We start from the raw sequence: 24,795 nt of genomic DNA, 5'->3' as shown, positions 1-24,795 counted from the left end.
GAGGTGTGTGTGAAAGGAGAGAAGAGAAATCGAAGACTTGTCCTTTCAAAGAATTCTCGACAACCTGAGACAGCTAGAAAGTCACAGCCATCAAAGAGCCTCCTGTGCTGCTGTCCGTCTTGAATGCATGCAATGAACGAACGGCATGTCTCCCCCCTCAACCATCATTCTACAAGAAGAACATATCTTCTTTCTTTCCTTCATCTTCTCGAAACATACGACATCTCTTATTTTTGATCTTCTTCCTTCTTATCTTATGTCCTGCTCCTTCTTCTGCGTCTTCCTCTTTCTATCCTCTTTCGTTATATCGACTATACCGCCTTTCTTACCTTCGCTTCTTCTGTCATTTTATCTGTCATAGCAGATCGTATGAAACCGGGAGCGATTGCGTTTACAGTGATATTTCGATTAGCATATTCTTTGCCTAACGTTCTCGTCAGGCCTATCAAGCCTGCTTTAGACGCAGAATAATTCGCCTGTCCGGGATTCCCTCCCACACCTACGACTGAAGAGATGTTTATGATACGACCGAACCTACAGACACAAAAAGAAGAACGCAAGCAAGAGAAAGAAAAGGAGATATAAAGAGAGAAGAAAAATGAAGAAGAACGTCAGTCCACAGAATAGGGAGAAAGTGAGAATTTCCTGAGACATGTTTCTTATTCAGAAAGTATGATGGAGTCGTAGCAGGTGAAGTTGTCCAGAAAGAAAGAAAGAAGTCATTCACGATATAGCTGAGGGGTGTATGTACACTCCAGTGATACAACCGATGTTGAAGGATGGGTGATGACGTAAAGCAGCCTAATAGAAGGGACCTCTCCGATAACCTCCTCACTCCATTCCTATGACAATACAGCCGAGGAACCCAGCCATGTGTATCTGTAGACATATGTGTATGTAGTAAGGTATAGATATACAGATACAAAAGAGGGCCTACGTAGATGGAGGTATACACATTAGTTGACATATACATCCATTCTGTAAGGAAGAGAAGATAAAGAAAAAAGAAAGTCCAACTACCTTAGGAGAAATGAACAGGTTGAGAAAGGCGCGTGTGAAGAGAATCGGTCACCGAATTTTTCCTTGTTTCATCCCTAGTCTCTTCTCTTATTCTATTCTACCACCGCGACTCCACTTGTGGCATCACTGCTACTACATAGGGATATGCACTTCATGCACAGTGAAGACAACTACAGACCAGATCAGTTACATCTAAACATGTATGTATTGTAGATAGATAGATTAAAGATAGATAGATAAAGGAAGCTTTTACATAGAGATAGGTAGACAAAGGGATATGATGTATATATAGAGAGAGTAGGAATGGGAGTAGGTAAGTATTTGGGCCTGCACAGACAGTATCTTGACGCATCTCCGATATCGTGAAATGACGTATGTAGGTCCACATGTACGTATTCTATGGAAGTAATGTCTACGTACACCCTCAAAGAATGACTTTGGAGTCTCCCCCGACACAAGCGACAGACGCTTATGTAGACCAATCCATATACACCTCCATACGATGGTGTATGTACACCTGAGAACTGATGAATGAAGACTGATCTCCAGCTGCCTCCTCCTTTCCTTTCTTTCTTTGGTATCTGAGGCCTTCGCTTCTTACTTGTTCTTCACCATCCGCTTGAGAATGTGAGAAGAGAAATAGAAGGCGGAATTGAGATTTGTGTTGATCACATCCGTCCAGTTTTCTTCTGTCATTCTTAAGAATATGTTATCTCTCGTAATTCCGGCGTTATTCACGAGAATATCTATATGAGGGTATTGCTGAAAGAGCTCGTTACAAAGTGTCTCTACAGCCTTGGGATCGGCGACGTCGACAGCATGGCCACTAGCAGAAAATCCCCGTCTCTTCAAGTCTTCGGCGGCTTCATCGCATGCTGCCTACAACGAAGAGGAGAGATGGAGAAGACAAGACAGAGAGAGACAGGATGAAAGGATAAAGGAGGAGAGGAGGCGAGTAAGGAGAAGATGGCGAGGAAAGCAACAACAGAAAGAGAGGGGAAACATTGCAGAGAAAAAGGGAGAAGGAAAGGAAGAAAAGAGAGGAAAATTGACGTACAGAAGAAAGTAGAGAAATATAGACGCTCTTTCTTCGATTGTATACATATGCATCTGTGAGGTACAGCGGAGGCTAATTACTATTCATCTCGGAAGATAGAAATCCCTGTAGAGGAGGGCATACATGAAATCTCTCTACATATGTGTTGCCCTGGCCGTAAGTAGCATACCTTTACTAGACAAAACACCTACATATATATATATATATGTATGTGGCAGGTGCATATACGTATATCTTCTTTGTATGTACACATATATGTATATCTTCTTTGGCTTGGAGATGGCTATACGTTGAAGAGTGTCCTTGTACCGTCTTAACATTCCTGGCAGAGCGAGACCTAGCCACAGAGAAGAGCATGAAGGAAGCTCAAGAGAGCGGCCGGGGAGAGGACGGTCGAGGGAGAAGAGAGAGAAAGATAAACAGACAATGAAGAAAGAATAAGGAAGTTGTGTACAAAAGTTACATACGAATACGATAGAGAAGGTGTACGTTGCCTTTGGGTTGTTCCCTGACTGCTGTTAAATCAACACCCTTGCATTCACATCCTCTTTTCCTGTTCTTCTCTTCCGTATCTGTTTCTCTCTGTTCTCTTGTTTATTCTCTTCTCTGCTACCTTTCTTCTCTCTTTTCTCCTTCCTCTTCCTCTCTCTTCGTTTCTCTTGTCTTTTTCTTTTTACCTGCTGTCTTGCGACACATAGAAGATGCGATACACCCCCCTCAGCAAGAGCATCCGCAATAGCCTTTCCGATGCCTCGGCTAGCTCCCGTGACAAGTGCGACTCTTCCTTCTTTCTCTCCGGCTTCTTCTCCTCCGTATGTCAGTTTGTAAGCTCGACATGCCGTCGATGACGGTGAGTCACCTTGACGTGTTTCTTGGAGAAAGAAAGATGACGTTGAAGAAGCCTTGTGAGCTTGTCTTGGTCGGAAAGAAGAAGAATTCTGAGGTGTATCTGAAGGGGATGCCGCAGAAGCAGAAGTAGCTGTCGTGAGTGTACTAGCTGGAGAATAAGAAGACCTTTGAGGGACAAGAGAAGGAGAGACAAAACCTAAGGTAGAAGAGATAGGAGAGGAAGAATGGTGTTGTGATATAGACCGAGGTGTAGATAGTTGCGGGGAAAGCGTTTCGATTGAGGATGATGGAGATAAACAGGGAGCAGATGAGGAAGAAGGATTACGAAGAAGCATCCGACCTTCTCCGAAAAGATGAAAGAAAGGAAAAGAAGCAGAAAAGAGAAAAAGAAAAAAGAAAGGAACGGATGGATTCGCCATGGTTGTCTGAAAGGTGTGCGGTACCATGGTGTTTCTGCTGCTTGCGTCGGTTCTCGGAGGTTAGGAAGTCTTCAACTGAGAATCTAAACCGATGTAAAATGACAGAGTACAATCGATAAAGTAGTGCTTATGTCTTAGGATGAAGAGAAGGAAACTGTCTCAGCTGTCCTTTTGACGGCCGGAAGGAGGAGATGAATAGATTGCTAAATAGAGACGGAAGCGAAGTAGTGTGTACCCGAGTAAAGCGGGAGAAGACCACTAAGAAGAAGAAAGACAATAGAGAAATTGTGGCTCGTTATGAAACAAAAAGACTAAAACATATTTTGAGTGATGTGTAAAGAGGAGAAAGACCACCGACTGTCTTTTGGAGAAGGTGTCTTCCTTCACAGCAGACACGCACACCTTGACAGCGTAGTGATCAAAAAGGAAGAAATCTGGCGAAAGAAAAGCTTCAAGTATGATCAATAGATACAGAAGACTAAGAGAAAGACAGCTGTTCCATTCTCTCAGATGTCAGTTGAAAAAACTCGACAACGAAACCCGAAGAAGGAAGGAAAACAAACTTGCGTTGCTCCTTTCCTGGTTGTCTCTTCGTCTTGTCTCTTGTTCCACGTGTGTGAGGATGATGGACGACGATGTCTTTGTCTGACTAGGGTATGTCTGGAAAAGGATAAACGTCGGAACAGACTTCTCACTTTCTCGTAGAACAACACAAAGAGAAATAAAGGTTCTCTATTTTTCGCCTTCTTTTTCTTTCGTTCCGCAGAAACACTTTCTTCATCCGTCCCTCGACACCGACAACCATCCTCATCGGGGTGGTGCCGGTGGGAATCACTCCCGTGTGCAAAGGAGGAAAAGAAAAAGACCAAAAGACGAAGAAGAGAAAGTCGTCTTCTTCCTACTCCCTTAGAGCAAGACACTCACGGATTGAAGCGAACACAAGAAGATAGGAGACATTCGAAGATTATAGCTCTCTTTCTTTCAGAGAAACAATATGGGGTGCACTCAGCACACATTTGAACCTAATCGGAACTAATGCGGACACAGACGAGAAGGTCACAGGAGTCGTTCTGAAAGAAAGAAATAAAAGCCCTGACGCGCTGGCGAGGTATGGCAGGGCATGTGTAAAAGAACACTGGAGAGAAGACAAGGATATCCGTACCATGTGTTCCTGTCTCTCATCGCTAGTGTCTCTCTTACTGTCGCTCTTTTAGTCAGGGGGGAGAGGACAGACAAGGAGGCGGAGTGTATGGCGATAAGAAGAGTCAGATGACAGAAGTAAAGACGCGAGATAGTAAGCTTGTTGATCAACCCTCTGTGAATGAATCCGTCGCTTTCTGGATATAGACAGATGCCTCTGGATATAGACAGATGCCTTCCGAATCTGAACCTCGCGGAACACGGCAAGAGGTCACCATGAAAGTAGGCGGTGTTTCTTTTCTTCTTTTCGCATAGAAATCACATTTGCAATGATGAATGTACTAAGCTCAGTCTCGTCTCAGCATCTTTTTCACCTCCCCTCCTTTCGGACCTTCTCCAGCTCTTCCATGTCTCATGTAGAAGGGAGACAGGCCAGTCACGTTAAAAATTCATTCTGCTGAAAGCAGAGAAGAGGAGTCATCTTTCCATACTTCTCTCACTTTTTTCTTCAATGGGATGCGGGAACAGACAGAGAGACAGATAGGCTTTTAATCGTAGGAATTACCGTCTCCCGTTCACTCTCCATAGCTAAAATCGAGTCTACGGTGTACGACTAACACGCATAACGAGATAGTCGATAGGATCGGTCTGTTATGTGATATCTGCGAATGAGGTCTTTTCTCTGAGTGCTTTACGTAAATGCAGATGGATCCTCTTCATACACTTCTACGTAAGAAGCCTCTTACACAGCTCTTCCGTATGTCTACGCCATACGCGTGTTTCGTACACATATATATAGAGAGAGAGAAAAAGCACCTGTACGTACATAAATGCATAGCTAGCTGAACAGCAGAAGAGTAGAGCGGAAAATACGGATGCGCCATCCTGTCCTCCCTCGTCCCTCTCCCGCCCTCCGCTCCTCCGTGTGGACGTCTCGTGTGTCTTTCTCTTCCCGTGGACCGAGAGGAGAAAATTCTTTTGAGGGCTTCTTCCTCTCCAAGCGCATCGCAGTCAAAACCGGAGAGAGGAGAGAAGAAAAAACGAAACACACACCTCCGATACTTGATTGGGTACCGACACCTTTTCAAGACATCTCCAGGGACACTGCTATCAATCTCATCGTCTTAGTCTTCCTGGGACTTTCACGCAACCCAAGACAAGCGGAAAACGTCCGCTAAACTTGAGGAGATAAAAACCTGACGTGCAACGCCAAGAGAAGAGGAAGACATGCCTTTTCGTGTCAAGCCATCTTCTCTCTTCCATTTTTCTGTAAAGGATCAGAGAAAGCAAATAGAAAACGACGAGCAAGAGCCGGAGAAAAGAAGAAAAGTGTGGACAACGGAGAGAAGAGAAACGAGTCACTTACACCAGCGAAATGCTGGCTGAGCTTACCACCTTAATAGAAAACTGCTTTCTCCCAACTATCTCAACTCCGCTTCAGAAAACCTAACAGCGTCTTCTTTTTCTCCTCGTACTGGATTCTCCTTCGCTGAAGTCGCTGCCCGTCTCCCCTGGCTAGGCAAGTATCCCCGACGGCTGCGTACATCAGCTGCAGATGACCAACCATGGAGATATCGCTATTCTTGTCCCTGAGGAATAAAAAGGAAGGGAAGGAAACAATAGAAGGAAGTCTCTCAATGCAGAGATATGGATCACCTCATCGCGCGCCCACTCGCAGACCTAGCTAACTAACGGTAACCGTTGTGTCTACTTTGGTGTCTACCCCCCTTGCTCTCCGTCTCCGAAGGAACGCGGCCATGATTGATAGGTACACGAAGATGGATCGAACAGTGCTCTATACACTCAAAGAAGAACCGCATCTAGAGTCGATCTTAAATTCTTCTGCTTCCTCATAAAGCTCTATTTTTATTCTTCCTCTCTCTCGCGTTCAACTTTCTCCACACACACACACCGCTTTCTACTCTCCCCCCCCCCGCCGGCTCCCCGCTCTCCTGTCTCCCAGCGCAGCTGCTACCTCCCTCGCTTGTTGCATGCGATCAACACGAGGACGACTCACGAAGGAGAAATCTGTCTAACCAAGCGAAGAAGATAAAAAAGTTATCTTTTCCATCCTTTTCCCTCCGGCTAGCTGAATCGATTGAGTTTACCTCACCTGTGTACCATTGGGATGCCTTTTCTCATCGTCTCTAAGCAGCAATAAAGAGTGTGTCGTGGCGAGATTCTCCAAAGTCTCGGGCTCGAAGACATCTGCTGGAAATCGACACGTCTCCCTCATTCATCTTATGACTGACCTTATCAGTTGTTTCTGAATATGCCTAGCAATGTTGTTTTTGACTTGATAATGTCTAGGCAGCTCATTCTCTTCCACAATTCCTTCATGAAGCGTGAGAAGAGAGAATGCTGGTGTGTATGTACAGCGAGCGATCGCCATCATCTCTACGGTCTCTAAGACGAGTTGACCACAAGTAAAGAAAAAAGAAGATAGCAGATAAGAGGATTCTTGTTCCAAAGAAAGAGCGAACGAAAAGAGAGACGAAGAAGAGGGGAGGAAAGACTTTCATTTGAAGGAGAAGAAGCAAGTTGGTCCCTGTCATCCTGTGCTGTTCTTTGAAGGTAGATGATCTTCCTTTCTCATTGTCTCTTCTAGGAAGCTATCTCGAAGAAGGCTTTCTTCTTTTCTTTCCCTCAGCTGGTGTCTTAGAGAATTCGCCATTGTCCCCTCCTCGCAGCCCTTCTCCTATGTCTTTACTTCTTTCTGATCATTCGACTCTCCTTTCAAGCCCAGCCATGTCGTCTTCATTATCTCCAAGAGCATCGACTTCTGTCTCATCTCTCTCTTTTTCTCCCTCCTCGTCCTCTTTTCCTTCTTCGAGATCTGAATCACACTCTCCTTGGTCAAGAGAGACTGCACCTCTCGATTCAAAAGGTGGAGGAGTTGGAGGAGAGAAAGAAGAAAAAGAATCCTCTCCATCTCTCCGTCAACTTCCATCAAGTCTCCGTCGCCCTAGACTTCGTACAGGCAGTCCTGATAGTAATACTAATCGAGTATGTCCTATACACCACCGGAGCTTCTGTGACTCATCCCCTTCTTCTCTCTCTTCTTCTTCTTCTCTCTCTTCTTCTCTCCCTTCTTCTTCTTCTTCTTCTTCTCTCTCTTCTAGCTCCTCTAGATGTACCCGTAAAGACTCATCCTTATGCCGCTGTCGCTATCGTTCCGGCGGTCTGTGTTCTGCTACAGTTCCTCCTTCTGGGCTTCTTCTTCGTCGTTCTAAGAGCTTTCACCAAAAGCACTTAGTCGCTAGATCTGACCTTGTCTCTTCTTTCTCTTCTTTCTCTTCTTTCTCTTCTTCTTCTTTCTTTTGTTTTTCTTCTTCTTTACAAGAACGAGATGGAAAAGACAGGGACGGTGCTCATACTGCTGCAAGAGAGGAGGAGGAAAGACTATCAGATCAAAGAGATCCTTCATCGAGTCTGACCAAGCAGAAGATAAAGAAGAAAGAAGAGGAGATGAGAGAAAGGCCAGAAGAAGAAGATTCACATGCAGTTTCTGCTATAGCAAGAAGAAAAGAAAGACAACACGATAACAGAGAGATTTCTTCGTGTAAGGCCACAGCTAAAGAGGAGATAGAAGAGAACAGAAAAGACGAGAGACAAGGTCTGTCTTCTTCTCTTTCTGAAGGTTGTCTTAACACAAGAAGGACGTCAAGAATAGGTGTAGACCAAAGAAGAAGAAGAATGAGTGTGTTGAAGCAGAACGATGTAGGACAGCAAGAATATCCACCGCGTGTGGAAAGAAGAGAGAAAGGAAGAAGTAGAGGAACAAGAGGTAGCTGTAGAGAGAATCGAAGAAGAAGAGAAAGTGAAGAGGGAGAAGAAGAAGAAGAAATCCATGAGGAAGATCAAGAGAAGAGGGAGAAGAAGAAGAATGGAGATGTTCGAAAGAGGTGTAGCCGTCGGAGCGGGAGGAGCTTCGGTTACGATAATACGAAGCATGATAGGGGATTTGTGAAAGAAGAAGAAATTGAGACCACAGAAGAGACACTACAGAAAGGCATGAATGACGATGGAGAGAAGAAAAGGACAGGAGAAAGAAGAAGAAAAGGAGAGATAACTCAAAGAACGGAAAAAGAAGAAGAAACAGATCATAACCATCAAAGGACTTGTCTCAAAGCTCTGAGTCATGCAGATAAACTTCATGGCGTCTCGTCTCCTTCTTTTTGGTCCTCCTCATCCTCTCTTTCCTCTTCTTCTCGTGCTTCTTCTTCTTCTGGAACTTCTTCATCTGCGTTGAATGACGCCGGTGGTTCGCAGGGTGCACTACAGCCACTGAAAGGAGAGAGAAGAAGAACAAGGAGGATAGAAGAGACGAAGGAAAAGAAAGAGGGAAGGACTCCTGAAAGGTCTAAGACGAGGATAGAGAAAAGAAGATCTCCACTCTCGACAAGTCGAAGAGACGAAGAGAGAAAAGAAGAGGAAGAAGAAGAATCTTTGGCAGATAGTCCGTGTCAGGTGTCTACAAGTTTGCGGGCTCACTCTCGACGTTACAGCCCGACACGAGGAGAGACATGTCTACATCAGCCTCCTGGAGCTGTAGAAACAACTCTACTAAAGGACAAGAAGAAAGAAGATCGACGGAGAAGAAGAATCGCGAGACTTTCTCCGCCTTTCTCTCAGAGAAAGAGAAGGAAGAAAGAAGAGAAGGCTGCGATGAAGAGAGAACATGATACTGCTCAAAGATACGATCAGAAGAAGAAGAAGAGGAGGAGGAACGAAGACGAAAAAGACCTACTTTCTTCTTCTACTTCATTGTGTAAGAATGATAGAGATCTCGACGTCGTCTCTGCTTTAAGCGCATCTCCCCCACTCTTAAATAGGCGCCCACCTGTTGTCAAAAGAGAGAAAGAGAAGATCAAGCACTCCAGGAAGAAGAAGAAGACTCTGCCCCATCCTGGAGTGATTAGGGAGGAGGAGAAGAAGAAGAAGAGGAAGAAGAGAGACCGGTGTTCTCCTTTTTTGGCGTCGTCTTCTTATTCCTCTTCTTTGTCTGTCCTTAGAGATGAAGAGGAGAGTGAAGAAGAGAGTGTCAAACCCTCCCTAGCGGAACCCTCTGCGTGGAGCAGCTTCAGTAGTAGCTCTCCTTCGCTTCATACCGCCTTACCGCTCTTAGGTTCTTCTTCTTCATCGACTATGACTGACTCTAGAGATATGAAAGAAGAACAACAGGAAAGACAAGAAGAAGAAGAAAAGGGAATTCTCAGACGTCGAGGTGCTTCCTTCGAACACCTTCACGGTGGAGAGAAGAGAAGAAGAATCATGCGAGGAGACGGTTCTCGGGTCGGCAGTTCTTCTTATCTTAGGACGAAATGCCAAAGTGAGAGAGGTAGAAACAAAGAAGAGGAGAGAGAGAGAGAAGATTCTTGCATTGAGACTTCAACTAGAAGAATACGGAAGAATGAAGATTGTAGTGAGAGAGAGAATAAGAAGAGAAGAGGGAGAACAGTGCTAGAGGAGAAAGAGGAGAATAGAAAGAAGAAAGAAGGTTCCTCCTGCGATCTGACCGAAGAAGAAGACTTTTCTTCCTCCTCTTCATCTTCTTTCGCTAGTCCGTCAGATAGACTTTTCGCTACGTGTCTTACAAGGGGAGGACGTCGCTTTCTCCCTAGGAGTCGGTAAGGCTCCTAGATCACTTCGTCTATTCTTATACATCATCATGTCGTCTGTATGTTTGCATTCGAGTACACTGCTTTTGATATCTATCTCTCTACGTCTGTATTTGTTTGTCTCTACGTATATCTATCTACATCTATCAGCATCTATTTATGTTCCCATATATATATGTCTATCCACGTATACGCTTCTCGGGGAGATCGTTCTTCTTACATGTAGATGACTAGCACGTTCAAGCTGCTGTCGATCCAGGCAGCCTTTTGCGTATATACATACCATGTACGATAGATCACCATGTATACATATATATGTATGACAGATCATGATATGCGACGTATACATGTATATACGTATGTATGGTATGTATACATGCAGTTCGGTTACTTCCTCCATCTGTTCCTCTGTCTCTTGTTGGCTCTGGACCTCTTGTTCTCAGAACGCTTCCAAGCTCTCTTTGGCGACGTAGGCATCAACGTCTTCTTAATCTTCATCTTCTTAACTATTACTCTTCCTTCTCCCCAGCTCTCTCTGTTTCTCTCTCTTCTCTCGTACGTGAAGGATTCTCTTCTTCGAGCCGTCACTTCGATATCACATCTATACAGATCATACCAGGGAAACCTTGTATAGAATCGATTGTCCCCTCTTTTTCTGTCTCCGCCCCGTCCTCGTTGATGCTTCTAGCTGGCTCAAGAGGAGGTAACATTTCTCTAGTGAGTTTCGAGAAAAGAGAAGAAGAGATCTGGTGGAACGAAGAAGAAGAAGAAAGTAACAATGAGCTTCTTCAGTTGAGAGAAGATCGCCGAAGTCCCTTGGACTTCTTTCAGAGAGAAGACCGGGGTGATGGATCGAGCCAAGGAAATGAAAGAAGAGAGGAAGGAATAGCACAACACCAAGAAGACAGTTGTTCTTCTTCTTCTTTTTGTCGAGACTTTTCTTTATATAGCGACAGTCGATTCATAAGATATGATAGCCTCCTAACCGATCATCGACATGGCAGGATAGGAATGACGCCAGAATTTCGTAGAAGACACAGGTCAACCTTGCAGAATGCCTCACATCCTTTCAATGTCTCGTATAATAACTTCTCTATTGATAGGAGAAGAAGAAGATCTCATCTTTCTTCTTCTTCTCCTCTTGACAGTTTCTCTCCGCGACTGAGACCAACGTTAGAGACGACCCTCTCAGCTCATGAAGGAGAAGTGTCGGTCCTGTGCTCTTTAGGAGAGAATAGAAATCTCCTGTCTATGGCTACTGTAGGTAGAAATAAGGAGAGAGGTAATGGAGCATCATTACTCTGTTGTTCTCTGGACGAAAGAAAAAGAAGAGGAAACAGATTCTCCCATCCGGATCAAGACGTCTCACCATTTTCTATCTCTTACTCTTTACGACCATCTTCTTCGAATTCCTCCCCCCCTTTTTTCTTTCTACCTGCGCGAGAAGGACTAGCAGAAGGAAGAGAAGAAGAAGATTCTTTTTCTTCTTGTTCTTCACGTTCATCTTCTCCTGAGATGGAAGAGAGAGAAATGGATGGTATGATGTCTTGGCGTAGGTTGCTGACGAGCTCAGAGACGCAGGAGATGTCGGAGACGAGACAGGAGAAAAGATCTGATGCTTGTCTCATAGCTTCTGACGGAAAGGATGGGTGGTGCAAAGTCTCTTTTCTTCAGGCCCAAAGAGGAGAACCTCTCTATTCTACTGGAGGCTTTCCTCCTCTTACCGCTCTGTGTGCTGGTAAAGGCCAAACTCACACATACAGACGTTATGCTGTGAAAACCGACCTGTATCGATAGTACATATCATGTTTATATGTATATAGACGTACGCAGTTATGGCCCATGCAGGCATGCATGATATAACCCGCAAGATATGTCGTGCCTTTCGTTCACATCCTATATATATATATATGTATTTGTGTCCTCATATATTTGTACACATACATGTCGTTGTGCATACATATTTTTATATACGTAGCTAGTTGCTGCATGGATAGTCACATATATATATATATATATATATATATATATGTATTTGTAGCCTTTCATATATGTGCGTATACATATCCTTGCATATATATAATAGATATCCATGTAGGCCAGTCCCTTCATGAACGGTCTTCCTTCCATGATGAATACTCGTGTAGATAGACATATAGCTCTCCATGTATCACTATGTGCCTCACCGATTCCTCCTCGACTTTTTGCATGTAACGTCTCCACACACCTCGCTTGAACTCTGCACCCACATGGAAGTATTGCAGTGCACTTAAATCTACCTAATCGCCTACCTTTCGAAGAGCAGCGAATCAGGCCATCGCAAAAGAAACCACATCTTCATTCAATGGACCCGCTTCTTGGGGTCTTCATCATCTTCTTCTTCTTCTCCCATCTCCTGTAAAGATGTCTATGTCTCCTCTCTCTTCTCTTCCTCTGTTCTTCTGGTGAATCCGACTTAGGAGGAGGTGTTACCTCGACTCTCTGCAGTTCCTCCTTCCATCCGTCTCCTCTACTCTTCTTCATGGGAGACGTCCAGGGGTGTTCCTTTGTTGGATCTGCGGTGTCCCGGGAGGGTGTCTACTCTTACTCGAAAATGTGATGAGGATTTGATATCTCCTGAAAGATGTGCCAGGGAAGGTTCTAGAAGTCCAAGAGCTTTTCTGCAGAATCACAGAGGAAGGGTGCGAAACCAAGGGGAAAGACTCGCAGGCAAGCGTATATCTGAGCTGTCTGTCCACCCGGAGAGTGATATGGTCCCGGCCTCCGCTTCTATTGATGGTAGTGTTACTATATGGGATCTACGGAAGTACGTAGGGATACACTTATAGATCTTCTTGTTTCTTTTCTCCCTGTCTATCCTTCTTTCATTAGACCAAGAATACCTTTCTTGAGAGGGTACTGTATCTATTCCAAGAGCTGTGTACGTGTCTCCTTCTTTCTATCATGTATCTGCTATGCTATTAAATGGCATACTCCGACCAAGTCAACAGGAGACTGAAGGGGTGACGTTTCTTTGCAAATACAGCCTAAATGATAGAAATCTCTTCCTAGTGAAAAAGTCTAACCAACACAGGTTCCTAAAAGAATGGAGGTTATGACGATACATGCCTTTCCGCGGACTGTGTACTGACGGTGTATAAACACACGAGAAGCTGTCTGCTGATAGAGTGAGTGTAACGTAGCTGAACTGTGCGAATTCCCAGCCGTCAACAATGGAGATGCTTGTCGAGAATTAGGAAAACTGGTAGCAGTCGTCTTAGTGCCTGTAGAGAGAGGGAGTCTATCGGCGTATCTAGGAGGGAGGTTAGAACTTCATGCAGATAATAAAGTGGAGAATCGACGTATCTCCTACCCCCAGGTAGTGATGTAAGAGTTTTAAACCATCTTTTCAGCGTTCTCTTGTTTTTCTTAAAAAACTGCATGCATGCATGCATCTATGTAGGCGTGCATGCATGCCAGTCCTTTCCGGTGCCCCACTCATTCCGAAGCCTTCAGTAAAGCCGTGAGATAGATAAAGTCCATACCTCCAATTAATGTTTCTAGCAGAGAAACTACCTTTCATGAAGAGAACGCGTTACATATATATATATATATATATATATATGTACATATATACGTGTGCCGTTGTGTGTGCATCTCGGTGCTGCAGAGGAGTCGAAGATGTCGAATCCCTCCTCACCATCGGGCCTTTACGCAGAGCTCAGACAGCTCGTTTCTCTCCAAGTTGGAGAAGGCTACTTTGCGCCTCTCCAAAGGATCATGTCTTCGTCGTGATAGACAACATCTGGCGACCTCCTTCTCCTCGGCTAGACTTCTCTTCTCTCGCGGGGGGGGCTCAAGAAAAAGGATGAAAGGTCTCATCTTCTCGATAGACGTTCCGATATAGACAGTACGTCTATCGGTCTGTCTGCCTGTCCGCTAGGAGGAAATGACGATGGAGCACTCTTCTTGCTGTATCTACACCGATATGCCTAAAAGTCGTTTGTAGGCCTTCATCTCTACCACATCTTCTATATAGTCTGTTTCTTACTGTTAAAACTTGTGGTCTTCATAAATCTCCTCCGAACTCCTAGTAATACAAAGATAGGAGTGTGAGGGGAGACAAGATCTCGCCACCTGTATGTATTTGTGGTTTGTTGTATGGGGCACTCTTGGTACCTACACACATACCTAGTCACTTATCCTTTCCTTCTAGATCTTTATCTACTCTTTTCTCTAAGTTTTTCTCTCTCTGTCTCTCTGTCGTTTTTCGTCTTCGCCTTTCTTCTCCTCCTCCTATCTTCTTGGCCCTCGTCCTCTTCTAAGACATGCATGTGATGTCTATCATATAACGTCTATCGAGATCGCTAGGAAAGAGCGCGATCAACGGTTTTCGCTGTGGAAGAGAGAAGAGTTCTTGTATAAACAAGCTGACAAGAAGAAGAAGAAAAGTCGAGTAGAACAATGGAGAAGTGAAGGGGAGAAGATAGTAGTAGATTCGGTGAGAGAAACAAAGATATGAGGATGGTACAACGATAATGAGCTGATATCAGAAATAAGAGGCAAGACATTCTTTTCCAAAGTGTTGTCGCTTGTAACTTCCTAGGGTTGTCCCCCCCTATCCCTCACTCACTTCTCTCTCTATCTGCACCCGTCTCAAAGTCGCGGGAGATAGCTGTGCAATGTGTGATGTGATAGAAAGGCGACTCCTAATCCCACGTTTAGCTGAGGTTCCTGTAAACGATACCGGTCTGTTGTATGATGACGTCTCAAAAAGACAAAGAACAATCTTCTTCATAATTATACATGCAGGGGATAGCTGTAGACGGTATATATGATGTCGTAGTATCTATGATAAGACCGAATACCCTTGTTCTTCTTCACACCCTTCGCCTGCAAGAAAAGCTACACACTCACCTCTCGCTTGGCTGTGCGAAAAGAGTCTTACTAATGAAGGATGTAAGGACCTCTTTTCGAGAAGAGAGGGGGAACATGGGGTATCTCTAGCTATGCATTCATCCATCTACATTAAGCTCATGTAGTATTCGACGTGTTGATAGGTAGGCGGCTAACTAGCGAACTCTACTTCCTCTTTCTCCTTCTTTTTCAAAAGCAGTAGCAGCGTGGGTGAGGGAGAAAAAGTAGGAAGTTTTTTCTCTTCGTATCTGCTTGTGTCTTTCTTTCTGATATACGATTTCTTCGTTCCTTTCCATCTGCTATACAAAGTCTGAATGGACAGGTGAATGGTGAATGCGCGGTGTATGTACAGAGCGCAGCGCCAAGCGGAGAGCTTCACATTTCTGCAGTAGAGTATGAAGGGGGAGGGTCGAGTGTCTGTACGATCACCCCAATCACATCGCTAGTGCTCCGTCTAGGAAGTCTGGTCAAGTCTTCATCTATAAGAGTGATGAGAAGCCGTCTGAGTAGAAGAGAATAATAGGAGTCGGGCAAACTATCTATTCTGGTAACCTCCTCCTTTTGTTCTAATTGCATGCGCGCAGGTGAATGAAATGCTAGCCAGGTCTCAGCCATTATAGAGTGGCGAATATGCTGTACACAAGTGGCTTTTTTCTCTCTCTTGTTGTAAGACTTGTTAGTGAGCGAGTGAAGAGAAACTTCTTTCAACTGACTAGCAAGATGAAGGAGTGCGGGCTAAGCACTGATCACTATGTCTTCTGCTTTGTTTGCTGCGTTCTTCTTCTACACCGGGTCGCCTAAGAGCGGAGTCAATCCACTCTAAGCTTTGAAGAACCTTCCCTGGGGGGGGGAGAGGTGCTGAGTTGGCCGAGAGTTCTTCTGTCTCTTCGTGTGGAATGAGGTCGTGTGACGTGAGGTGTATGTACACTGTGGAACAATGAGGCAGCCAAGAGGTTGTTTTAGGCGGTTACGTAGCGTTGGAGGTCGGGAAGACCTCCAACGCTACGTAGCATTCAAGGAGACTTAAGGATGTACGATGAAGTCATGCATTTGCATGAGCATATACATACTCGTAGATACATACATACTTACACATACATTTTTATACATTCATACGTACATATGTCTATCCAAAATGCATAAGTATGAGGGTGTGCGCAGGCAGCCTAAGTGCGGCAAGGCAATGGAAAATCTTTCTGTGGAGAACAAAACAGGTGTTATTTCCACCTTTTTTCCAACATAAGAAGAAGAAAGTTCATTGTTGTATGTACAAGAATGTAGCAGAAAGCTTAACCTTCAACCAAGAGGCTCGTTTTCCTTTCGAATCGTCAATGCGGCTGTTCCCCTACAGCGCTTGGTGAGCGGAGCCTCAGGAGAATCGTCCGTCAATCTCGTTCACTTCACTCCTTCTTCTGGTAAGAAAGTCTTCATGAGAGTCTGTTGTCGTTTCTCCTTGGTCTTTTATAGGGTGCCCATCTATCTGCTTCTGTAGAGAAGCAGCAGAACACCCAAGGAGAGTAGATAGACCGTTCTCATCAGGCATCCAAGAGTTAAAAGAAACAATTGCTCTCGACTCACCTTGGAGACCGTGGCTGACATGTCATGAGATTACATCAAGTGTAAAGATAAGAGCATAGGCGAAGCTGGGGAGTTGACGGGGGAAGTTGACTGCTCGTCAACAGGAGGAGACAAGGTGCCAAGTAGCAACTCGAGGGGGAAAACAAACCAGCGATAAGACAAGAAAGACCTCCAAACAACGCTCGTCAAGTGTCTTCTGAGATAGCGGGGAGGGGAAGGAGGGTGGGTGGGCTGGATGCGAAGGGTCAAATGTCTCCTATGTCTCGTAGGGCACCCCTGATGTAAGCACCTAGCTAGCTAACATCGAAACTGGCGCTCGAACGTGCACGAGGAAGTGCATTGTCTCTTCTCGTGCAAGATAGCGTAAAGATAGCGAGATTAAAGATAGGCCCAAGATAAATAGACAGAGAGATCAAAGATAGATAGGTAGAAGCTGTATCTGACATCTTCACGTAGATAGAAACCTGAGCCTACTACTTGGGCAGGGCCGCAAGGTATCTTCATTGGGTGTCTTCAGCTTTCGCGCGTTTTTTTTTTCTCTGGTGTGAAGACAGACAAGAGGTGTTTTTCCGTACTTGATGGCTATGTCTCCTGCAAAGATCGTTTTTGCTTCAATCACTTCTTCTCTTCTGCAGATATGCTTGTCAGCACTCATACTCATCGTCCGTCTCTGTGTAGCAGATCTATTTGGACGAAGCTTCTCGCTTGGTGACTTCATTCATCATCCCTGTTTTTCATAGACTCGGAAGTCTTCAGAAGGAGACGTCTGTCAGCACGTGTATCTCTACGGGGGTGGTTCTGCTTGGGGGGGTGTTGTGGTAGAGCTTGTCAGCTCCTACCTAGAGAAACCAAAGGAAGTGAATTGAGCGAGCAACAACATTGGGCACGGTAAACCAGGGAGGCTCAGAGGGCTGTCGATTTGAGAAACCTTCAGCATCTAACTTGGGGATTCTTCATTCATCTAGTTCGTCTTGCCTCTGAAGCCGTTTGTTCCAGTTTTCTTACTGCTGCAAGACTGAGTTGTTTGAGACATAAGTGAGAGCACCCCCGCAAGACAAGGAAAGAAGATTCGAACCTAAGATGTTCTCTTCTCTCTTGGCCTGCCTGTCCTACGGAATACCTGTCGCGCACTTAGGGCGCGGCCGCTGACTCCTCATCAAAGGCGACGCGCGTCACTGGCAGAGACTTCACATGATTTACACAGATAGTTGCATGAAGTCTCTGTGTGGAAAAGATGGCTTCTTTGTCGCGGTTCGTCAGCGTCGATGCCTAGGAGTCGTTATATCCAACAATATGCAGCCAATCGTAGCGTAGCGGACACGGGAGCACGTGCGCCGGTGTCTTCTTGTAACGGATCTGTAAAGAAGTCGTGACAGACACCCCCCTGTATCCTTCCCCCCTGTGTCGCTGGATGCAGGGTGTTTGTTAGGTCGACGAGGGTCGTTCGGTCTTCTGAAGATTTCCACTGCGAAAAGGCGATCTTCTCTACGACTGACTCACTTTATTACAGGGACGAATGAGTCTTTCAGGTCATTGCTTTCCGGAACTCCCCGTTTTGGCTGTGTTCTGCCTGCGTTGTTGCTAGGTACAAAGACCTCTGTTAACGTGCACTTTGTGAGTACTAGTTGACCGAGTCTATTATTCAAACACATTACAAGAATAGTCTAAGCACTGCTACTCTAGTGATACACCAGCGCCTAAGTCGGACAGTTTGTACGTGTGCGAACAAGCTTGGCATACACTTGTCGGTGGTGAGGTGAGATGACTTTGAATGGTCGCTATCGCCTTCGGAGCTATAGGTGCTATGAGTCCCCCCCCGCTTCAATGAAGGGATCTGAGCTAGTCTTAACAGGAATGATATCAACCAACGAAGGCAACATTGTTCTGTAGATCTGCGATGCTACCTTCCTATTGAATTCGCTTCTTGTAAGGGTTACTACGACCATCTATCTGGTTTGGTGGTTGAGGGGGCCCTGGCAGTTGTCTCAGAAAAAGCCAGGTCTGTTTTCTGTATATGACGTGGATCTCCGCTTTTTCCGTCTTTTTCGGAGGGAGAAAAAGACCGAGGAAGTCAGAGAGGGGGGGGAGGTGTGCTCGGTCTTCATTATCTTGAATGAGCAGCACCCCGTGAAGCAAGGAAGAAGGCAGCTAGCAGACCACCGAGTGGAACAGCATCCTGTCTGTAGCAGAAAGCAGCGAGTTTTTTGCACGTAATGAAAAATGGCAGGGGTGAAGAGATGAAATGATGGGCTGGGAGGAGGGGAAATATAGATCATCCTGACGTCAAATAACGAGATGTCTGTTGACACTCTAAGAACACCAGTCTTTTTTTCTATGCAAGCCGTGAAAAACGACACCACACTCGCAAAACGACGAGCCCCAGCGCTTCCTGCATCATGAGATCAATCGTGGGAAGAACTCCGCCATGATCGATGATCTAACGATCATGCAGAAGTAACCTCATACAGTAGTAGTAGTATACATGACGCTCGCCAACCCCAGTCAGTCTTGCACTCAGTTGATCATCAGTCAGCTAATGCCGACAAGCGTAGTAGTAGGTACAGGCGCAGCTCTTGAGGGGTTCTCCGCAGTAATGTGAAGCGTCTATGCTGCAAGCCCGGCTAGCAGTAGCCACCACTACCTGTACTACTTGGGGCACTACTACCACTACTGGGGAGGTCTTGAGGCTCGGCTGCCTTGCTCTAGGGGGGACGCAGGGAGCAGACCAAACTGGCGTCGTGGTGATACTTGGGTAAGGAGCAGGTCATCACAGCTTCTTGGTCTGCAGGTAGGGGGGCAACACAACACAACATGCAAAAGAAGAAGTCAACACTTCTGCTGCTTTTTCTTAGGAATCGCCAAATCACAGCTTTCCTTTCCCCAAGCCTCTTTGAAGGGAGGAGCTGCTATTGCTTCACTATGATGGGCCACGGCTCACACCGCCACCGTTCCTTCTCCTTACGATGATTGCGGTTATCAACTCCCCCCCTCGCAGGCACGCACCGAAACAATAGCTGAGAAGTCGAATTCATGATGAATCCGCGTTATCTGTATGAGCGTGGTATGCAATTGAAATTGAGGTTTCTGGTCTACATGACCGTCCGTCTCTTTCCCCTCCCCTCCCCTATCAGTCTTTTCGACCATTTTCCACCGAGACGAAGTCTCCTTCCGAGGGACTTTTGCTTCTGCGTTCCCACAAACGAAGTGCATGAAATGACTTCTTTCTCTTCTCTCGGGCTTGTATTGCTTTCTGCCGACCGGGCAAAGGCGTACGCTCCCTGCTCTATCGTCGAGGGGCACAAGGACACTTACTTGGTCTTTCTTGCTCTGAAAAGGAAAGAAAACAGATGGCCGCAGATTCCCGTGAGGGGACGAGTGCTTCACTGAGTCAATGGATAAACTGCCAAAGCAACTGTGCAATTGGTGCGACTGGCGTTGCTATCTTGTGATAGGAGAGCTACTGCAAGCCCCTAGGAATCGTCAGCGCGTCAGTACGCAACATGCTCTATGCGCGACTCTACATGCGATGATCCTTCCGCCCTACACCTGGAGTAGTTAGTTATTCCATAGTGAAACGTAAAGAGTTACCGCCTGCTTCAAGGTCTATCTCCCGTTCTGATCAAAAGGTGTTCCAGTCGCATTGCGTGGGTCAATACCACTGACTGGGTACGGACGCAACCGGCCCGTGTCAGTGCATCATGGGGTGGTGCCGCTGACTCACTTGTAGCTCCTGCATGGAATACAACGCAGTTTTGTAAAGGGTATCTTTTCACTTCTATCAGGAGAAAAAGAAAAAGAACGGAGAGGTCAGCGAAGAAAAGAAAATCCTGTTGTGTCAACAACATGAGAGACTATACATGCATGCCATATTCTTCAGCGTGTTGCTGCCACCGAAAGTGCTGTCTTTCACTGAAAAAAAAAGTGCAGTCAGCCAAAAACGGCCCAGGGTAGTAGTGGCACGACCATCTCCAAGGAGAAGTTCAGGTGTACGTAGACTCCGTGAAGCTGACAGGCAGCATATTCTGACATTGTCTCTCGTTGGTTCATTTCGTCTTCAGCTCTGACATCAGTCCAATCTACTTCCCTCAGCTCTGTCCAGGTTCCTATGCGTCTCACGCATGCAGTCTCTGTTTCTCTGCTCCAAACCCTCATAAAAGGTACCTAACGACTTCTTAGGTATAGTGACTTACCGCCTTAGGGGGAACGACGCGCGGAATGGTCAGCCAGTCAGACAGTGTTTTCGTTGTCAGAACCCGTAATTTTTCTTGTGTTGGGTATCTCAGACACATGGCTGAAGTAGATAAGCAACAGTCGGCACGAGGCGTTTCTGAAGCCTTGAGGAAGCGGGCGCATGCATTCCTATGCCAAATCTTCTTTACATACTGCACAGAGCTAGTGCTTACCCTCTCTTGGGCCTGAATCCCCCGAAATGCAATTAAGACAAGCGCCGTTTGTAAGTGGCTTCCTAAGTCGCCGAACTCCTTTTTCTTGTTGCCTCGTAGCTTCTCGGTATACAGCGCATCAGAATGTCTACAGCGCAAACTGTTCGCTATAAAAACAGAAAGACTGACGTGGCGAGCCTACTACAGCGACTAACCACCCGTAAACCAGCCATAAAGGAGAAAGTATAGAAGACTGCATGAAGCAGTGTGGAAAACAGCAAAAGGACTCTGCGGTTGGTCCTATTGCGCACGTACAGCCTGAGATCAAGGAAGTTGCGGCACGCAGCAGTTCGTGCTGCGGAGTTCACTAAGTTGCCATTGCACCGCAGTAGGCGGCTAGGAGTATCACGAGTATGGTGTATATATGTATATATATAGATTTACACACCTGTAGTCGTGAAGCCGTCTGAGCAATCTTCAGAGCAAACATCTCAGGAGGGCACCATGTACACAGCTAAAAACAGAGCTGACCTCATTCACACCGAGCCCACGCTACCAGGCGGGTTTGTAGTAGCTGAGCTTCCGTCTCTGCTTTTTTGGCATGTAGTAGTCATCTCGAGAGAGTTGCTAAAGTCAGTCGGATGCTCGTGACAACCTAGACAATTGCAAGCAGCTAATAAGACTGCGGCAGGTTCTTTTCGACACTCACGATCTGCGAGACACACACAACAGGAAGACAGGAGAGCTCCGTTGCAAGAGGGGAAGTTTAAAATGGGTTGTGCTGTGCAAGGCTTGTCAAAGGACAGCGCATGATTCGCTCAGCATCGCTACAACCACTGTCTTCTTCCTTACGAGCTGTTGGTTAGTAATCGATGAAGACTGGACTTTCCTTCGTTATAATGAGGCTTGGTAAACCCTGCATGCGCGCTTAGAAACACCCAGGAATCTCCTGCTCTTGTGCTTTCACTCTGACAGGGCATCAGCCACACATAGCTTTCCCAGACGAACGGCACGCGACACGTCCTACGTCTACTTCACTGAGAGGTCGCGCGACTTACGACCTGGTCAACGAACAAACACGCTCAGAGAGAAAGAACGCTAGTTTATCGAAACTGCAACTTCTGCGTTGCAAGACCTCAAGCACCGTAGACCACTCCGTACACCTGGACTTCCATATCCAGTGCCCCGTAGGAGGCCTCAATTGTGCTGACGATGAAACATTGTGACTGCTTGATTCAGTTCTGCTTGGTCATGCATGCAGACATGCAGGCGTTACTCTTGCTCTGTCCCTATCCAACGTATGACAGAAAAAGAAACAGAAACTGAATGACAAGCTTGAGCTCACATGCTGGATAGATCGAGCCAGGGTCAATGCGAGAAAACTCGGCCTTGGGGAAGATGCGTATTCTCCCTGAGCCGCTTCTGACCGCCGAGCGGCAGAGGGAATGCCGCGAGAAAGCTACGCCGATATTTACCTAGTATTTTGAATTCACCGTGCATGAAGACAGCCGCGCTTCGGGTTCCCGAGCCCCGCATCTCAGGGTGAACTATCCACCCTGTTGCGCAGGGCAGTGCCGCTTGACATCTGCAGTGGTGGTTGGGCTTACGAGCTAACAAGAATGCAACCAAGAGGTTCTGTCTTCCTGACTATAGAGCATGAACTACATACACCCTGAAAGGCGATTACCCTGTCGGGATCGCGAGAGAATTCTCTACTTCACGTTCTTGCTAGTCGTGTCCTAGCTTCAATGTTCCCCGGGGCAAGCTTATCCGTCTCAGGCAGTGGTGAGAGCATCAAGCTGAAGCGTCCACGAGCACGACGACCTTGTTGCTCCGCGGTTGCGAGGCCTTCAGAGCTCACGAGGCAGTCCAACATGTATATCCTATCCTATAAAGCGCGTCCCCTTCTTCATGTGGAGCTTGGTTCATAGGCGCCATTTAACCCTGCTATCAGTCAGACAGTCAGATATGTAGAGGCTATCTATCTCTCCATCTTTCGCACGGTATGAACTCTTTCTCCGTCCTGAACAATTCCATGTAAGTTACTTGAACTTTGCCAGTGCTAGTGTCCAATCACTCTAGCTTACGCCTTGAATAGCTAATGACGGGAAAGTCGTCACACACTTACCGTCTGCAAAGCAGCGTTCATTGCAGGTGGCATATATATGTTTTGTGTAATATAGATTAGTTCCGCGTGCTGGATTGATAACTATACAAAGCCGCGGTCGAGTCGAGTCGGGCGGCGCTCTCGCGTGACCTCCATAGAAATGAGAAGCAAAAACACGTCACGCTTGGTGTGCGCGTCTCTCGGACCCGGCATTCATGAGCGTACAGCAATACATATAGTGCGCCGCTACACAATTAGTTATATGAGATCTTTCAGTAACTGGGGAGGTCTTACAAGCTGCACGAGGGAATCGCACATGACATGCCGGGCAACGAACATCCGATGAATCTCCACACGTATCGGTCCTGCATGGTGTTGTGAACCAGCTACAAGAGTGGGCTTTCGTGTCAACCGTAAGGCCAATGAGCAGAGAGGGAACTCTCTCTGGAGCACTGCGTCGGGGCTCGCTCGCTCTCCTGATCAAGCGAGGTTATGCTGCATAAAGGCTCGTCTATTCAATCTAATAAGGGTTGGTTATACGATGTCGACGGACTTCACACACGATAGGCCAAACGCGCCTCAGACGCTATGGCCCGTCTTCTGGTGTGGAGCCTTCTTCGTTCTCGTCACTTACGATCTGAGTATGGCAAGAGATTCTCAGCGGATAAAAGTCTTACGCACCATCGCCATGACTACGCATGCAGTGCTGGAGTCAGAACAATTACTAGTACCAGCTTGCCCATGTGAAGGATCTAGGTATCCGAGTGAGCCCGACACGAAGACGAAGCCTTCAAGAGAAAGTTGGTGGCGTCTCCTATCAAGAGATAATAGACGGAGTCTTCCGTGAAGCAGGAATATTGCATATCAATCTCAACTACGGTCAACTGTCTTACTTCCCCCCGGCCCCGCACTTACGTTCTGTAGGTACCATTCCGATATCCACATAGACAGACAAAATGCCTATAGATTTCTCATCCAATCAGAGCACACTGCGCGCCATTTGTTATCCTCCACGCAACAGGCCGAGCCAAACAGCCACTCGAGAGATCTTGTCCCTTCCTTTTCAGCTGTCCCCAGCAATTCTTGTGAACTTTCTTTCCTTATGCTTTCTAAAGTCTACTAGTGCGCCTTCGGAAAAAGAGAAACTGAAGGTTCTTCAACGCAACCCCCGGTTTGGTCTCCTCGAAGGCGCGGTAGGAAACCTCGGAAAGCATACCACGACCAGTGAAGGTCCTCATGAAAAAGTGAGGACAGCTCTTCGGCCACTGGGCTTGGGTGATCAGACTAGAATCTTACGAGCTGGGCGCGCACATCACCAGACGATGTATAAGGCTTCTTACTGAGTTGACGCTGGGAAATCTCTGACACCTCCTGCGATATAGGACGTAGTCTTCTCCACCAGGAGACACTTGTAGGGACAACAACTCTAGTTCAGCAGTCACGTGCGCTTTCTCCCTCATTGATCTCGGAGGCCGGAATACCGTCCACGGCAGATAGGAAGCCTAACCGTCTCGCCTCTCTTCATTCATCTTGCCTTCAGCGAGGAGCTTCTTACCCACTGCAGTCATGGATATGTCTTGTCATGCAGTAACATTGTTTGTCTGGGTTCGCTAGCGGGGAACGACTCTTCCCAAAGTGCCACCGCATTGTTTTTTGATTCCGCGCTGAGAGCCCAGATATGTCAAACAAGAAGAAGCATCTTCTACAAATCAAACACTTGGGGTGC

At 46.3% G+C, this 24,795-nt stretch overlaps 2 protein-coding genes across 2 annotated transcripts; one reads left to right on the top strand and one right to left on the bottom strand.

Annotated features, from left to right (window-relative positions):
* Window positions 1–329: 329 nt before the first annotated feature.
* CSUI_002612 (3-ketoacyl-(acyl-carrier-protein) reductase) lies at window positions 330–4,323 on the bottom strand (the record flags this gene model as incomplete). Its single annotated transcript, XM_068062812.1, has 3 exons — window positions 2,755–4,323; window positions 1,622–1,899; window positions 330–534 (listed from the first exon to the last, which is right to left on the bottom strand). Coding segments are annotated over exons 1-3 (1,101 nt in total), but the record flags the coding sequence as incomplete, so codon positions are not given.
* Window positions 4,324–7,135: 2,812 nt separating this feature from the next.
* On the top strand, window positions 7,136–17,446 carry CSUI_002611 (uncharacterized protein; the record flags this gene model as incomplete). The annotated part of the gene is made up of 5 exons (XM_068062811.1): window positions 7,136–10,115; window positions 10,550–11,844; window positions 12,594–12,912; window positions 14,412–14,586; window positions 17,321–17,446. The coding sequence occupies exons 1-5, from the start codon at window positions 7,186–7,188 to the stop codon at window positions 17,444–17,446; spliced, it is 4,845 nt and encodes a 1,614-aa protein (XP_067925222.1). The 5' UTR covers window positions 7,136–7,185.
* Window positions 17,447–24,795: the final 7,349 nt, after the last annotated feature.

Source organism: Cystoisospora suis, assembly GCF_002600585.1.
Source record: "Cystoisospora suis strain Wien I chromosome Unknown contig_1083, whole genome shotgun sequence".
NCBI classification, from domain to species: domain Eukaryota; phylum Apicomplexa; class Conoidasida; order Eucoccidiorida; family Sarcocystidae; genus Cystoisospora; species Cystoisospora suis.
This window is presented reverse-complemented; position numbering and strand designations above follow the sequence as displayed.